Genomic DNA, 18,632 nt, shown 5'->3' with positions numbered 1-18,632 from the left:
TGTGGGCCCCCATAGGACCTTACCCTCAACTTGGATCAACAATGGTAGAGAATGTTCGATCCTCCGAAGGGAGGATGGACAACATACTCTATGCTACACCTGAGGAAGATGGGTTCATATTGGAACAGCTTGGAATGTTCCAACTCATGACCACAGAATGTCAGCTCAGATCTAGAGGGATGCAGAGGTCACATAAGCTGAATATGGGCCCCAGATTACATCAAATCGATGGGTTTACAGTCAACAATATTTATACCTTTTCCATATTAGGGAGCTACTCTCTTCCCTGATCCAGCTTTCTGGTCCTTTTTAAAGCCATGACATCATCTCCCCAGACAATAACTTGGATCCACATGCATATCAGATTTCAGGCTCAGTGGAAAAAATAGTATAGCCATAGGCTCTTTAAAATATAACTAAAATATACCTACTCTCTACAAAATGGAGGACCCCCCCCCAACTCTTCATCTGTACTATTCCAGCCTATAGCTCCATGATTGGTCAGCAATTTGTTTGGCTTTGTATGTTAAGTAAGATTGCTTTGATAAGAGTTAATCCACAAGGCTATCTTTCTTGAAAGTTCCTTTAGGATATCTAAGTACAACTTTTCCTCCCTGGCCAGAATACTGATTTTCCTTTAATACAACTAAACATGTTTCATAGTAGTCAACAAAAGATCAGAATATCCAAACATCTAATAATTTAAACTACCTGTGTTCCTGGACCACACTACCTGTGTTTTTAAAACTTGAATTTGATAAAAACAAGCCAGATTCCCGACCCCTTCAGTTGGTAGGAAGAAATTCAAGAACATTTGGGAACATGAATCTTTTATGGTTACTGAGGCACTGTTTCAATAGTCTGGTATACAGCTTGCCAAGAGTGAACACTCCATGCAGCATTTAACTTAGCGGTGGCCTCATTTATTTAGCCGTTAAATATAATTCCTTTATTATTAAGAAAAGCATCTGCAAGAGAGTCAGAGACGTTACATTAAATGCAGACTCCTCATCTATTCCAAGTTTTCACTTCTAGCTTTTCATCCTCAATTATGAAAAAAATGAACTCAGAGACAAATTCAAGTATCTATTTTGAAAAGTATTTACTTATTTTGAATAAATTAATTACAAATAAAAGTTAGCTACAATATATAGCTTGAATAGAAATGACTAGAACAAATACAATATAGGACTTGATTTCCCTTGCATTAGTCACAAAACATGTGAAAGTCTAGAAAATTTCCAAATCAATTATATTTCTTTGAAAAAGGGGTAACAGCAGTTACTGATACATCACAACTAGTAAACTTAATAATAGAAGTTTCCTGACATGCATTTCCTGAGTGAACCCAAATGACCATTCTTAAAAAACCAAGGAAAGTTTGACAAGTTGAAATAAAGTAAAACAATTCATGGCTTTTAACCAACAAGTTGTTTTTTAAAAACCAAAAGGAAATTCAGAACAATGTTGTGATAAGGTAAATTAAAGCTATGCTATACCACATACAAAAATCTGTTAGTCAATTAAGAATTGTACAACACAACTTTTCAAACTAAGAAAAAAACCAAAACATTAAAAAGATAGTTCTGTCTAATCTAAAAATGTATTGACTTCTACAAGTGTCACAAAGAGTTTGATGTAGTGCAACCATCTGTATATTTCTTGTAGTTTATACTTTCTTTTTTTTTTTTTTTAAGTACAGGGGAGGGGGAGGGGAGAAGAAACTTTTACTTGCTCCTGAAAGCAAAGGAATTACTGCAATTAGAGAATAAACAGACCATGCAAGTATGTTTCTCCATTCTGTTGTCTCTGGTACTCATCTGCCAACCAAACATTCCCTTGAGTCACACTGTGGCAACTCTCAATTTCCATTCAATTCCATAGTTAAGGCTGGTCTGTTAGGTTTTTTTTAAAAAAAGGCTGATAAGGGTGAGGGTAGGGGATTACTATTGTCACACAATCCTTTATACCTAGCTTCCTAATGCCTCAATAAGGCCAAATAGACGAGTTAACTAGGCATTTCTTTTTCTAAAAGCAAATCAAGCTACATTCCTTTCTTGCTAATTAATGCTTTTTCTCAGGGGATTTATTTTTTTCCTAGAAATAGTGAACAGATGAACCAGTTTATATCTAAAAAATAAACTTGCCAAATGCTGTTGATACTAAAAACAGATTAGTTATCATGAGAGAAAAATAGATATTCTAGATTAAATTGCATATTCAAAGGAGCATATAAAATATTTCTTAGCATTAAACTTGTTATAGTACTACACTTGAGAGAAACATTAAGGAAAAAACCTTTCCTGATTATCTTTAATGTGGTTAAAAACAAACACCTTTATACAATGGTAATTAATATGAATTTGGTCTTACAAAGTATTATAATTTATCAAATTCCATATTGATATGGGAGTGGGAGAGAAGCTCTTGTTCTTTCTAATCTTGCAAATCCTTGCTAGTTATGCTTGCTAAACTACCATTCACACCAAGAGTGTGACACCACTGTTACTATGCTACTCTATCAAGAACATTCTAATACATTTTCTATAAAGATAAATAGAAAAGTTAATATACATGTTGCTATATTTTACAATGTTTGCAACAAACTGTAAACTAACATAGTTTGAACCAACAATACCCTCAGTTATACAAAACAATTTTTCAACACTGAGGATGGGTGATTCAAAAACACTAAAATGAAGGCATCAGATTAGACTATATCTTTTTCCCCTCAAAATATATTTTCAAAACTCAAAATTAAGAAGTCTGGTACTTCCAGAAATTCTTTTGCTTGAGTTTCCCAGATTTTTGCTCAAAACTGCTACTTTATTATAAATGTTTTTAAAAAATTCTTCATCTTAATGCAAATGATCAAAGCAGAGAAACTGATATGGACAATAGGTTGGAAACCCCAACTCACTTAGCTTATAAATTTATAATGTAGTCCTGGAAGACAACTGTCTGTTAGTCTAGAGGTCCTTGGAAAATAAGTCTGATGTAGCCTTGTTCACCAGCCAACTGATGTGCACAAAAGGGACAGGCTGCATGAAAGGTATGAGTACCGTGAGGAAGTGGGATCTGGGACCAATAGGCAGTTGTCTTTTCTGAACACACATGCCCACATGGGCTAAATGCATGGGTTGGAGGGCCGGCGTCCACATAAAATCCAGCTTCACATCCAAGCCACAGAGGAACATAGGGGCCAATAGACCTACACATAGGACATTCACGATCTTTTCCATCACGTTCTTCTTTGTTTCCCCAGTTATGATAGCCATGGACATGGCCGCAGTTTAAATATACCCATGGTTGTTTTTCATCAACAACATCTTTCCTCTTCATACTAGGAAATGCCAGTGTGTTGAACCCTACAGGGCACTGAGGTCTTGCTGCATTGATTTCCTGTCTTAAAGCTTCTAAGTGCTTCACTGTAGGAGTGTGGGAAAGGCCTTCTGCAGTACGCCACAGCAATGTTGCACCACAGAGGTCAATTAATGAACCATCTTGTAACTGATTGGTTTCAATTTCCACCTATAGGAAAAAAGAATCAAGAAACATTCACCACTGTGTTTTGGGTTTTTACATGAGAATTTTGGTCTTAGATGAGCCTTATTAGTAATCAAGATTTCCTAAGATCATTACTAAATAGGTAGGTCTAAATGGCAGTAATAGGAAACATGTTTGAAAATCAAAGATAAAATATTGAGCTGTAGCATATCTCCTTAACCTTATTGTAAAAACAATTTATAATTAAATGTCTAGCTAGTCAGAAGTACTTCTAATCAACTTCAAGATACAGAATGTAAGTATGAAATACAAAGTGATCTTTAATTTAGGAACTTGGGCTTTAAAATATTATTAACATAATATGAAAAAAGGATCCATTCTTAGTACCCTATTAAAACATTAAGATATTATCCTTTAGTATAGTATTTGGTAGTCATATTTAGTACTCTGTCAACAACTGATTTAACAGTTTGAGTGAATACTTAATATATTCAGTCCAACTCACGCTAAGTATTGTAACTGCATAAGAAGCTACAACCACATACCATTTTTCCTCTCTGCTGAGCTGATCTGGTTTCACGTAAACTGAATACATTTCCACACACTGATATTTCTCTCCATATTCCAGGCTTGGAGTCTTCTGTGAACCCATTGCGTGGATGCATTACAAGAACGCCATTAGTGGTCAAGCCATCCATCTGCCCATCTGACGTCTTCCATTTGGCAGCCTTTTCCTAGTAGGAATAAGAGTAACAAGCTTAATTTATTTGTAATTAAGAAACAGGAATGGTTATAAATAATGCATTAAAAAAAGTGTTTACCCCAAGAAAGATGTTTTTGGATGAGTCAAATCCTGCAGCATAAATTCGTGCTGTAAAGGGTGGATTCCGTTCACATATGATTCTACAGGCAAATCTTGATATAGTACTTTGTACTGACTGTGTATCAGAATTACTTTGACTTCCAGGTACTGTGTCAGTTACTACAAAGTCAATGGGACTTTCAGTTGACCGACCAATCTAAAGGAATAAAAAAGGAAAAAACAAATATAAACCAAACGCTCAGAGAATAAAGAATTTCAAATGGTTGAGATTTCTAGATGACTGCTGCTGGTTTTAATTTTCACTTTGTTGGGTGGAAATATGTCTACTATGCATTACTTTTTAAAAAAAAAAATCAGAATATAGTGATCATATGCAGTAATTTTTTATGATGACTCCAAGACACTATACTATGATTATCACTTATATTAAACTGAAATGGAAGGATGTCTTAAGGTGCTATCAGATTATAGAAGAATGCTGATCCTCATGTGAAGGGTTCACATACACTTGGTTGGAGGTCTTATGTATACATCATAGATTTCCTTCTTCTTCTTTTTTTTTTCTGTCAGGTTGTCAACTATCATTCCTTGCTATTGAGCATACCTGATTCTAGCAGGATGCTTTTCCTCTAACCTGCTACTCATATTCTTTTACAGTGTCAAAAATAAATAACAAAATTTCAAAGAATAATAATATAAAAGGTTCTTGGTGTAGGGCACCAAAGTAAAAACCCTGTGGTGAGGGGTAGACATGCGGCTTCCTGGGCCAGTGGGGGGTGGGTGTGGGTGGGTGGGATGGGATACAGTCTTTTGGTGGTGGGAATGGTGTTTATGTACACTTCTAGTAAAGTGTAGTCATATAAATCACTAGTTAATTAATATGAGAGGGGGAAAATTAATTATATGTCTCGAAGTTTTAAAAACACAGACTGAGTCTTTTTAATATATAGGCTGTGTATCTGATATGCAAACTCTCTCAAAAGCCTAGACCAAGTAGATCAGAAGCAACCAATGGCACAGCTATATACAAGATACTGGGTATTATACAGCAAACCCTAACAAAAGGACTTTTCAAAGTTAACCCAATTACCAAATAATGTGATAACATTAACTATCCATTGTCTTTTTGAACCCTAAGACAGCAGGAACCTTACATCTCCACTATAGAGCCTATATTTCTCCCAGTCCTGGAACCTTAGGATAGGGCCCACTTTCCCGCATGCCTCTCCCAATCCATATCAACTATATTGCATCAGCCAATCGCAACCTAATCAACGCAATGATTGCCACCTCAACATGCTTCAGCTCAGACTGTGTCCAGAGACTTCATGTGTGGAATGACAACCCTTCAGCTTCATTACTCGGGTGAGACCTTTCCTTTCATAGTATTCTCTAATTCCATCCCAGGTGGATCACTTTCTAACAAAGTCCCAAAACCTAGATATAGACCAGGTTCTGTGAGATAGAGCATATGTTCACATGTAACCATAAACTAGTGCAAAATATATACCTGAAAGCAGAAGTACACTAGAGTTTGCAGTGAGTACCCCCCTAACACTTTCTCTCCACTATTCCAAGCTTTGGGTCTATGATTGCTCAACAATTTGTTTGGCTTTGTATGTTAACTCTCTTTTCAGCCACCAGGTTCCAGATGCCATCAGGATGCCGACCAGGCTTCCCTGGACTGAAGACACCACCGCTTCCCCAGAGACCCACCCTACTAGGGAAAGAGAGAGGCAGACTGGGAGTATGGACCGACTTAATGTCCATGTTCAGCGGGAAAGCAATTACAGAAGCCAGACCTTCCACTTTCTGCAACCCACAATGACCCTGGGTCCATGCTCCCAGAGGGACAGAGAATGGGAAAGCTATCAGGGGAGGGGATGGGATATGAAGATTGGGTGGTGGGAATTGTGTGGAGTTGTACCCCTCCTGCCCTATAGTTTTGTTAATTTATCCTTTCTTAAATAAAAAAATAAATTACAAAAAAAGGTTCTTGGTGAGAGACTAAGGGATTCTTCTTTTGTGTTTTTTTTTAAAATGTATTTATTAATTTTCCTTTTTTTGTTGCTCTTGTTTTTATCATTGTTGTGGTTATTATTATTGTTGGTATTCATGTTGGAGACTAAGGGATTCTTCAAGGAGTATAGAAAACACACATAAGGACCTATGGACATCTAATCTTTGACAAAGGGGCTCAGACTATTAAATGGGGAAACCAGAGTCTCTTCAACAAATGGTGTTGGAAACAATGGGTTGAAACATGCAGAAGAATGAAACTGAACCATTGTATTTCACCAAATACAAAAGTAAATTCCAAGTGGATCAAGGACTTGGATGTTAGACCATAAACTATCAGATACTTAGAAGAAAATATTGGCAGAACTCTTTTCTGCAGAAATTTTAAAGACATCTTCAATGGAACGAATCCAATTACAAAGAAGACTAAGGCAAGTATAAACCTATAGGACTACATCAAATTAAAAAGCTTCTGCACAGCAAAAGAAACCACTACCCAAACCAAGAGAACCCTCACAGAATGGAAGATCTTTACATGCCATATATCAGACAAGAGTTTAATAACCAACATATATAAAGAGCTTGCCAAATTCAACAACTGTTGGGACCAAACCAATGTGAAGCATACCAACAAACAAGACAGCAAATAACCCCATCTAAAAATGGGGGGAGGACATGGACAGAATATTCACCACAGAAGAGATCCAAAAGGCTGAGAAACACATGAAAAAATGTTCCGAGTCTCTGATTGTCAGAGAAATGCAAATAAAGACAACAACGAGATACCACTTCAGTCCTGTGAGAATGTCATATATCAGAAAAGTAACAGCAGCAGATGCTGGAGAGGTTGTGGGGTCAAAGGAACCCTCGTACACTGCTGGTGGGAATGTAAATTGGTCCAACCTCTGTGGAGAACAGTCTGGAGAACTCTCACAAGGCTAGTAATGGACCTACCCTATGATCTTGCAATTCCTCTTCTGGGGATAGATCCTAAGGAACCCAACATATTCATCTAAAAAGATCTGTGTACATATATGTTCTTGGCAGCACAATTTGTAATAACCAAAACCTGGAAGCAACCCAGGTGTCCCACAACAGATGAGTGGCTGAGCAAGTTGTGGTATATATACTCAATGGACTACTACTCAGCTGTAAAAAATGGTGACTTCACCGTTTTCAGCCGATCTTGGATGGACCTTGAAAAAAATCATGTTGAGTGAACTAAGTCAAAAACAGAAGGATGAATATGGGATGATCTCACTCTCAGGCAAAAGGTGAAAAACAAGATCAGAAAAGAAAACACAAGTAGAACCTGAAATGGAATTGGCATATCGCGCCAAAGTAAAAGACTCTGGGGTGGGTGGGTGGGGAAATTACAGGTCCAAGAAGGATTCAGAGGACCTAGTGGGGGTTGTATTGTTATATGGGAAACGGGGGAATGTTATGCATGTACAAACCATTGTACTTACTGTTGAATGTAAAACATTAATTCCCCAATAAAAAAAAAAGAAAACACACAAGGACTATGTAACATGTGTTTTGTATGTCTAGATGTCCTTTATATTTTCTTCCTGGTTTCTGGTTATATATCAGCAACAAGGTTCCCAGATAAGAATTCTGGTGGATGAGGAATTAGGAAATTAAAAATGTCTTCAGAGGTACTAGCTAATAAATAAATTAATTTCATTTAAAAGTCAGAGGAATAAGTGATCAAAGAGGCATGTTTAAAGTAAACATTTAGAAATGATGAGTTTATTAATGCATTTGTTATAAAGTATTATCATAAAACTAAAGCATGTAGGTACTAAGAATTCCTTTTTTTCAGCAAATTATTTTCAATAAAACTACTTTTTAGAAATTTTGTCTAACAAATATAAACTATTTAGCATCCTCACCTGCAGTAGGAAATTTTCATGAGCTGTGAAACAGTGCTGCAGGAGTCTTTCCTTTTGATTTCTGTTTCTACCCAATAAATAAATTAAATTTAAAAAATATTTAGCCTTGACAGTTTGAGGGGGTATGTTTGGTTAATAAAGACTGAAGTTCCTTTTAATTTAATTTTTAAAGATTTTATTTACTAATGAGAAAGATGGGGGGGGGGGGCGAGAGAGCGAGCCAGACATCACTCTGGTACATGTGCTGCTTGGGATAGAACTCAGACCTCATGCTTCAGAGTCCAGTACCTTATCCACTGCAACATCTCCCAGGCTATGTCCCTTTTGAGTTTTATTATGATGGTAAACAAAGCAAATGATCTTAGACCTTTGGAATGAAAAATATCTTTACTGTGATAAAAAAATTATGAACTCCACTAGAAGGATCAGGGAAAAAAGTGACTTCAAAGAAATATTTTGTATTGATTATAATTAAAAGCACTGCCAAGTAGCCTGGAAGGTCCAGTATACTAAGAGTTGGACTCTCAAGCACAAGATCCTAAATTTGATACCTGGTATTACATGTTCCTCCTCCCGCATAAATAAATAAATCTTAAAAACAGACAAAAATGTTAGGGTTTTATACTTTCATTTAATCATAGAAAATAAAGAAAATTAAAAAGTCACTGGGACAACAGCTATAAGAGCAATACTGTCAGGTACTTTATGTCCTATTTAACTTTTGTTTTCAAAAAGTTCAAGGCTTTATATAATTCAGGAAGAAAAAGTGATGACATTTGTTTATATCTTTGAGTTTAGTTGTTCTATTAGTTTATAAAAACATCAGTACTAGATTGGCAAATAATGAGAGAAAAAGCTTTAATTGTTCCAGTAGTTTTGATCAAATACATTCTGAGAAATAAGTCTCACTTCACCTATTTGATATGAACAGCTAGAAAGTGCCTAGAGAAGAAGGCAGGTAGTAGTAACAAAAAGAATCATAAACCTGAGCAAAACATTTCTGAGTTTCTTTTCTTTCTTTGGATAATGGTTAAGAGTTTAGTTATAGCTATTACTATTAGTAGCTTTGTTTTTACCAGGCACCTGGTCCAACTGTGAACACTTCAGACGTACTAACACATTCAGACTTCCTAACAATCATAAGAGGAAACTGAGCACTATAATGTTTACCAAGAAATAAAATTTCAGAGCCCATTTCTTAACCTCGCTACATTAACATACATTTATTATTTATTTATTTACCACCATGGTTAATTCTGGGGCTCAGTGCCTGTACAATAAATCTACTGCTTCCAGTGGTCATTTATTCCTCTTCTATTTTTTTTTTTTTTTTTTTTACAACTTGACATGGGATACAGAACTTAAGAGGGGAGGTAGGGATAAACACCTGCAGCCCTGCTTCACCTCTCATGAAACTTACCCCTGCAGGTGGGGGACAGAAGGCTTGAATCTGGGTCTGTGTGTTTGGTAATGGTGCAGCACTCAAGCAGGTGTGCTACTACAAAGCCCCACTACATTAACTTTATGAAATATAGTAATTCTAAGTCTGACCACAGCAAAGTGGTCAGACTTAGAATAGGCTTTTGACAATAGGCTTTTCTTCCACTCAGCACTTGTTTTTAAAGGAAAACAATTCAAATGTAATACCTGAAACATATCAGTGTTGCTGTCATGAGTATATTCAACGACCACTGTCTGTGCCCGAGATAAGGTGTATGATATGCTATGCTGGTCTTTGTTGCTTATTGCCTAAGGTAGGGAAAAAGCAGAAAAGAATTAGCACTTAAGTCAGCCAAATCAGATAATCTTTACATTAATAAATATGACTTCTTTTCTCCCTGAGATGCAAACTCTTGAAAAACTTCAGTTACAAAATTAGTTTTTCAGGTTAAGTGGAGTACAGAATACACTGGGGTGGGGGTACATGGCATAACGGTTCTGCAAAGACAGTCTCATGCCTGAAGCTCCAAGAATACACTGTAGCAGTTAGAGAGGGGTGGGGTGAGAGAAAAACACCTGAATTTCATTACATATATACTATGAAATCTGGGCTTTATTAGTATTTTAAGTAATAAATTATAACCAAATCTTACATATGAAGGTGAAAATAGCACTTAGTACAGCTCTGATAAGGAGAAACTAAAATTTTATACAAGAAGAGTAATCTCACTTTTAAACCAATACAAAGAGTTACAATGTTAACCAATAAGACTTAACAGGTTTTCCTAATCATTTTGCAATTCCATGGATGACAAGTATATGCCATATGTTGTACTAGATACAGAAAAATGCATAGAATGATTAAATATCACCAGAAAAAATGGATATCAATGCTTATGACTTGGGGGGAGGCTGGACAGTGGTGCACCCAGCTAAGTGCACACAGTATTAGGTATAAGAACCCAGGTACAAGGCCCTACACTCCTCACCTGCAGCAGGGGGATACTTCACCAGCAGTGAAGCAGGTCTGCAGGTGTCTTTCTCTCCCTCTATCTCTCCCTTGCCCTCTCAATTTCTCTTTTGTCCTATCAAATGAAAGGGGGGGGGAAGACCACCAGAAGCAGATTCGTAGTGCCCCAGTAACTGGATGCAAAGCAAAAACAAACAAACAAACAAACAAAACAACCCTTATGGCTACATTCTTGGCTTACTCCATATTAAAATATTGCTAAAAAAAAAAAACTTTTCAGTTTTGCTTTTTTCAGACATTTTCTGTATGTGTTTAAATTGAAGATAATATCAGAAGGGGAAAAACTTACAGAAAGGAAGTGGAAACAGATTGCGTAAAAGGAAAAGAGATATAGACACACAAAATGACTACATATAGGAAAGAGGTTAAATGAAAAATTTTTTTTCTTAGAATTCTAGTATTTCCACCATCTCTCTAGACAATACCTTGGGTCCACCTGCATGTTAGCTGTCAGACTTAGGCAAAAACAAGTAAAGCCATGGGCCCCTTGAAATAGACCTAAAATAGACTTACTAGCTTTTTCCAAAATGGAGACCTCAAAATCTTCACCTACAATATTCTTGCCTTTCGGTTCATGATTATTCAACAGTTTGTTCTGCTTTCTATCTTAACTCTTTTTCAGACACCAGGTTCCAGATGCTACCATACCAGCTTGACTTCCCTGGCAGATGACTCCATGTAGTCATTTATTGCTCTATCAAGGTGTCCTGGAAACTCACCTCCCCAGTGGCCTACCTCACTAGGGAAAGAGACAGCCTGGGAGTATGGATCGATCTGCCAATGCCCATGTTCAGCGAGGAAGCAATTACAGAAGCCACACCTTCCAATTTCGGTACTCCATAATGATCCTGGTCCATGTTGCCAGAGTGATAAAGAATAGGAAAGCTTTCAAGGGAGAGATGGGATATTGGTGTTTCCACTTGCTTTCTGTAAGTTTTTCTGGTGGTGGAAATTGTGTGGAATTATACCACTCTTATCCTATGGTCTTGTCAATATCTCCATTTTATAAATAAAAAATAAAATAGTAATTGAGGAAAAAAAAAAGAATTCTAGTACTGTAAAATTTTACTTGGTTTCATTTTATAATCTACCTGTACTAAATAAAGTCTTAAATCACTATCTCTAAGATTAATTAAGGCTATAAAAATTTCAAATATACAAAGTGAACAAACACCACCTAGCTTTGCTAAAGCATAACACTGTCATTTTGTTCATTTTTAAAAAGTAACTGAATTCTAAAATGGAGGCGGTTTCCATGTCCTCCCCAACTCTATACATGTATGCAAGTTCAAGAACATATAACATCTTTTACTATAGAATTATGCATTCCTAAGTATATTGTTGTTTTAAATTCTACTTATTACTTTTATTCAGCATTCAACAATTTTCACTTAATAACTGTTCATGATTCTGGAAGTTAGAACAGATTTTTTTTAATTTGTCTTCAGAGATTTTTTTGTTTTGAGACTCTGAGTCCTACTTTTAATAATTTTTTTAGCTACGAATCCTACTCTTACACTAAGAATATTTTTTTCACTAGACTAGAAAACAGGGTTTAACCACTCATCCCAGATGACTGCCAGACTAAACAATTAGCTCTCTTCATGACCTCACTACTATGTCCCTCCAAAATTCAAAGAGTCAGTCTTTGATCTCTTAAGATTTTTAACACCTAATAAAAGTGAATGAAGCTAACATTAAAAACATCAGAAGTATGACAGTAGTGTTAGTGTGGTCTTTGTGATCTGCCACTATGTTGTACTGTGTTCTGTGATTAGGGCTAACTAGTATAGAAGATAATAGTGCAGTCTATTAAGCTCATCTTCATATACTTGCAAAATAGACCTTGGCTTCAGGTGTGGCTTTATGAGCAAGTGAAGCTGCATAAAAAGGCCTATATATGAATCTCAGGTGATGCAGAAGGATTCATTCTAAAACAAAATCATGAAAGAAACTGGACTGGATCCTGTTAAAAAGAGCTACTGGTAATATTACTCTGCTTGAAAGATCCCCCAACAAGAAATGATCACTGAAGAGATTGTTGAGAAATCAATGTATTTCGATGTTTTAGGTGCCCGTTGTTGGGAATGTAGTTCTAAAACAGTTCATATTACTTTGATTAATCTTACGTTACTAACAAATGATGTTAAATGCTGTGGGGCTGTTAAAAAGGGGGGGGGGCTGAAAAGATAGCTCAATGCTTAACTTTGAGAGTCAGCACTACACAGAGTACCATGAAACTGGAAGAAGTTACGGTACCATGGTGCCTCTTCTCCTTGCTCTCTCTTTGAATGAAAAAAGAGTAGTGAAATGGCACAGGTACAAAACATGACAAAAAATTTTTGAAGAAAAGTAAGAATTAAGGTATATGCCAGTGTAAGGTTGTGAGTCTGAATCCTTACACCATAAATGCCAGAATGATGCTCTGTTGTCCCTCTCATTAATAAAACCTTAGAAAAAAGAAAGTTCAAGGTCAGTGGAATAACATAGTAGTAGTGGACCACTCTTGCCTGCTAGAAGTCTCAGAGGTCCCAGGTTCAACCCTCCAGTACCACCATATACTAGAGCTAATTAGTGTACTGGTTTTCTCATGAAATTGTTTATTTAAAAAATAAACACACTGAGGGGGTTGGGCAGTAGCACACATGACGCGAAGCACCAGGAATGGTACAAGGATCCCAGTTCACACCCCCAGTTCCCCATCTGCAGGGGGGATACTTCACAAACAGTGAAGCAGGTCTTCAGGTGTCTACCTTTTTCTCCCCGTCTTCCCCTCCTCTCTTGATTTCTCTTTGCCCTATCCAACAATAACAACAAGGGCAACAAAATGGGGGTAAAATGACCTTCAGGAGCAGTGGATTTATAGTGCAGGCACCGAGCTCCAGTGAGAATCCTGGAGGCAATAAATAAACAAAAAAATTTAATTTCAAGTCCTCTTTCACATGTCAGTCATTCAAAAATCCTAACTCCCACTCTCCCCAGTATCTTCTTGCATTCAAACAAAATTAAGGTTCTAGTATAGGAATTCAAGGGAATATAACATGTGTCTTTAAACATCTCCAAGTTAATTCATAAATCCCGGCCCAATTTTTTTCTTTACCTTTGCAGCCTGAGGAGTACAAGCAACATGCACAGTGCTTGGTTTCACCCCATTTGCCTTAGGTCTTTTAAATAAAGCAAATCTACTTTTCCTTCTTCCTCTATCACCATTTGGGAGAGACCCATTATACCTGATTGGGAGAAAAAAAGATTAGGTGATCTTTGTAAAAATGACACAATTCTAAAATGAACATTTTACTTTGCCTTACAGGATCAGTGAATTATCTATTATAACAACAATTATCTTAAGTTCCGTTAGTAATCACTGGTCACAAGACTAGCTGTCTTTAGTGTGAAGTTTAATGAAATTCTTTCTACATTTCTCATTACAAAGAAGTACTGTTTAGATCATACATAACTGAGTTATCTTTATTTTCCTTCCATTCCATCTTGTATTGAGGATAATTAAGGACTGATTAATTATGTATGCGACTCCTTATGACTCACTACTTTAATTGCCATCAGGGTTATCAATGGGGCTTGGTGGCTGTTCCTGGAGGCTTATTTAATTTATTTATTTAAATAGAGACAGAAACAGAGAGGGAAGAGGAATAGAGAAAGAGAGACATCTGCAGGAATACTTCCATACCTGTGAAGCTTCCCTTCTGCAGGTGGGGACTGCGGGCTTAAACCTGGATCCTTCTGTATCTCAACCAGGTGTGTTACTGCCTGGCCCCTTTATTTTTAAAAAAATGTTTCCATGTACTAAAATGCCTTTCAAAGTACACTATGAACTGATTAAAATTAAATAGCTGAACCTTTGTAAAAAGGATTCTTTAGGTTTGCTTGTTGAGTATGAACTACTTTTAATGTATACACTGAAAATGTTGACAAAACTTGTCCAATCGAGATGCTTATGTAATAATTAAACATACTTTTCTTATTCAGATCTTGTGAGCTTTTATCAATGAGAGAAAAGAAAAAAATATGTATGTATATATATCCTGGTGGCAGGCAAATAAGCAAATACTGAATAGGAGAAAAGTTCAAAAGAAAATATTTTGCATGTCTACTATGAAGCTGGCACTATTGGATTCTATTCCATACATCACTTTATCTGTCTTCATAAGAACTCTTGAGAGAATGATATCACTGCATTTCTATAGGGTTGGAATCAAATTATTCCTCAGAGGTTCAAAAGCATTAAGTTAGTTTCTGAAGGTCACAAAAGTGATACTGCTAGTTAAAATTTGAATCCAGGTGTTGGTCATGATTTTTTTAATTCATTCTTTATTGCTTCATTATGGTTTAAGCAGAGGCTTAATAATAATCTCTCTTCATTTACTGCTTCTATTCCTCAATAAAATAACTGATCAATCTGGAGGAAAATGAGACTAAAAATGACCTATACTAGCAGTTGACGAGACAGAGAAGGGAGCTTACTCACTCAAAAACTGCCCTATGAAGGGGCCAGTTGGTGGTGCACTGGGTTAAGCGCACATAATATGAAGCGCAAGGATCCTGGTTTGAGCCCCCTGCTCCACCTGCAGAGGGGACGTTTCACAAGCAGTGACGTAGGTCTGCAGGTGTCTATTTTTCTTTCTCTCTCTCCCTCTATCCTATTCAAAAAAAAAAAAAGTCTACTAGGAGCAGTGGATTTGCAGTGCTGGCACTGAGCCCTAGTGATAACCCTAGAGGCAAAACAAAAACAAACAAAACAAAACAAAGACCTGCCCTATGAAGAAATAATACTGACTCTTTATTCTACTGAATTTTAACAGCCTTGCTAAAAGAATGTAGCAGAGCTCCTTAGCTAATACATTAATTTAGTTATCCTATACCGTGTGCTGCCACCAGCCACATACTGGGTTTCTTCACTGAACCCCTGTCCTGTGAGTACTGACTTCTTGTTCTGAAGATAGACTTTCTAATCCCATGTCACATTACTGTAGTTCAAAGCTCTTTGCAAAGAAGCAACAATATGAAACTGACAGCCTGGTCTAGCTTTACCTCTAGAGGGTTGGGAAGCTCTATCTGCATTTTTAAAAACCAAGAGCCAGATACAGAGACAACTATTGCTGCTAACAATTAACTAAGAAACTGCTTAGTAAGATAGTTTAAAATCATGCTAAATTTGAATATTTTAGTCTCCATATATGACTAAAATTCCTGTTAGAGGAAAGCTGGTAACTAAAAGCTGTCATTTGGTACATTAAAATTTATTTGGTTTAAAGTTGTAATATTATAGCTACTTTATTAAGTTTATGATCTTTCAAATTTTGCTTCTGAGAAAAAAAAAAGTCTCAAAAGTTCTTATGTAACTATCACCAAACATAAGAAAAGGCTAAGGTCTATAAATGGTAAAGTGACTTATTCAAACTCATGTGGATAGAAATGTTGTTCTAGGCACTGAAATCCAGGATTCCTAACTCTCAATTAATTTACTATTTCTTTATATTCTCTTAGGCTCAGTGGAAGCAACACATTTCACATACAGAAGATTTTGTATCAGTTTGATTCTAAAATATATAACATCCAGCAGAGTAAATTTAGTAATTTCTACTACCTGAAAGCTTTAGTTAATAGACTACATTATATCTCTGTTTTGACAGTTATGGCAAGTTTAGACTGGATAAATTAGAAAAATGTAGTCATTTATTGCTCTATCTTTAGATTGTATCTGTGGGAGCTGGATGGGTAACATTCCCTTTAAAGTAATTAAGTGGTAAGGCCCTGGACTTCAAAATCATCATACTGCTATGCCTCTATAACTCCCTTCATTAAGAATGACAGGAACTATGACAACAGTCTTGTAAATAAATGTTTCAATACAGTGAGCTTAAGAATCACAAGAGCAAACTAACAACTACCTCAAAGGAGCAAAATAACAAACAAATAATAACCTATATAAAGTGATCTAAAGGGGTGAGGCATTCTGGGGAAACAAATGGAATAACTATGTAAATTTAGAAAAATATATCTCATTTCATCTTGGAGAAATTTTGTTCTTTTTGAGAGTGAGGGTGAGACAAGCTTATACAAATATTTGAATATTTAAAAGAAATGGCATAAATATAGGAATTAAAAGACTTTAGATTTAGAACTATTATTTATGTGGATCAAATCCCCTTTCAGAAGTATCTCAAGATAAAAAATCTTAAAAAATTTAACTTTAACCTAAATGACAAAGTTACTACATATTATTTAATTTTATACATCATCAGATAGAGAAGCCTTACCCTAAGACAATAAGTTCACCATATTTTACTGGTGCTTTGGATGGATGATTTTCTTGATCAGGAGAAAACATGAGCTTGGTTGTCTTTCTCAAATCTCTGTTCACTGGTCAGGAGCCTTGTGACACCTTTTGCATTATTTCCTAGAGGGGAAAAGTTTCCATTAATAATGTAAACAATAAATTTCAGTTTAAATAAAGATGTTGTTTTCTAGTAGTACTTATGAGCATGATATTAAGCAAAGTATCATACATTATACAAAGTAGGTGGTGTTTTCCATAATAGTGGTATACACTTGGTATAACTGTTGGAACATATTTTCAAAAATATAAATTAAGGGACTTCTACTTCTAGGAGAATGAAGTAGATGAATTTTCCCACTTGTCTTGCAAAATATAACTAAAACTCTCCACCATTTATGTGTGTGTATATATGGAGTATAAAATGACTTTAAAAAGCAGTAAGAATACAGACTAGCTTCAGACCTCAGGGTCCAATGAATGACAGACACAATGTTAGTTCTCTTTTGCTCATAGTATATCATATTAGACTCTAAGCTAAATAATTACATATTTGACTCCAAGTTAAATAATCCAATAACCTGGAAATGTCCTCTGGTAGAGACAAAACACAACACGCAAACAACCCCAAAAGTTTCCTCTTCTACTCAAAAGAACAATAAAGAAACAGCATTAGCTAAACAAAACTTTTGACAAAAACTTCTGATATAGCCAAAGGAAAATAAGGGTCAACTGAACAGGCCATATCCTGTAAAACTGATGGTAAAACCCAGATACTCTTTGAGGAGGAAAAAAAACAAGAGAATTTATCACCAGCAGATCTATTCTAGCAGAATAGCTGGTGGAAATTTTCTGACAGAAAACAAACAATAAATTGCTTAATGCAAGAAACTTTCCTTTTCTGGATTTTTTGAATGTTCTAGGGTTATTGCAAAACCTTGAACAGTGTTTTCAAATGTATGTAAAGAAAACAGTTAAGAGAATTACAGAAAGTTTGATTCCCAAGACTCATGAATGACTGAGAGGAGCTCTGGTCTCCCTTAGAAAATAAACGCAGGGGAGTCAAGCCGTAGCGCAGCGGGTTAAGCGCAGGTGGCGCAAAGCACAAGGACCGGCATAAGGATCCCGGTTCGAACCCCGGCTCCCCACCTGCAGGGGAGTCGCTTCACAGGCGGTGAAGCAGGTCTGCAGGTGTCTATCTTTCTCTCCTCCTCTCTGTCTTCCCCTCCTCTCTCCATTTCTCTCTGTCCTATCCAACAACGACAACAACAATAATAATAACTACAACAATAAAACAACAAGGGCAACAAAACGGAATAAATAAATAAAATAAATATTAAAAAAAATTAAAAAAAAAAAAAAAGAAAATAAACGCATAGACATGGGTGATAACATAATGGTTACACAAACAAACTCTCCTGCGTGAGGCTCTCACATCCTAGGTTCTAACCCCTTTACAGCCACAAGCCAGAGTTGAGTAGTGCTCTGGGTAAAAAAATAATAATAAAATTAAAATAAATAAGTTAACCTCGAGTTTTACTGCATTTACTTGTTTGATGATTCTAATAAAGACTGTCATAGGCACAATAAATAAATAATAAATAAATAAATCTGTGTTTGAGG

At 36.1% G+C, this 18,632-nt stretch overlaps 1 protein-coding gene across 3 annotated transcripts in view; it reads right to left on the bottom strand.

Annotated features, from left to right (window-relative positions):
* Positions 1-1,085: 1,085 nt before the first annotated feature.
* Positions 1,086-18,632, bottom strand: part of PELI1 (pellino E3 ubiquitin protein ligase 1) — a 57,414-nt gene continuing 39,867 nt past the window's right edge. For 2 of the 3 annotated variants that reach the window (XM_007539616.3, XM_060187194.1), the window contains exons 2-7: positions 16,993-17,132; positions 13,815-13,944; positions 9,892-9,993; positions 4,329-4,526; positions 4,053-4,241; positions 1,086-3,531 (exon numbers count right to left, since the gene is read on the bottom strand). In XM_007539616.3, coding sequence (XP_007539678.1) covers positions 2,965-3,531; positions 4,053-4,241; positions 4,329-4,526; positions 9,892-9,993; positions 13,815-13,944; positions 16,993-17,063 — 1,257 coding nt within the window. In that variant the 5' untranslated portion in view covers positions 17,064-17,132 and the 3' untranslated portion in view covers positions 1,086-2,964. Of the gene's footprint in view, positions 3,532-4,052; positions 4,242-4,328; positions 4,527-9,891; positions 9,994-11,534; positions 11,654-13,814; positions 13,945-16,992; positions 17,133-18,632 lie in introns of those variants that run through there. The other variant, XM_060187195.1, reaches the window with a different exon arrangement.

This window comes from Erinaceus europaeus, chromosome 3, assembly GCF_950295315.1.
Source record: "Erinaceus europaeus chromosome 3, mEriEur2.1, whole genome shotgun sequence".
Lineage (NCBI taxonomy): Eukaryota > Metazoa > Chordata > Mammalia > Eulipotyphla > Erinaceidae > Erinaceus > Erinaceus europaeus.
The sequence above is the reverse complement of the archived record's forward strand: the minus strand, read 5'-3'. Positions and strand labels throughout refer to the sequence as shown.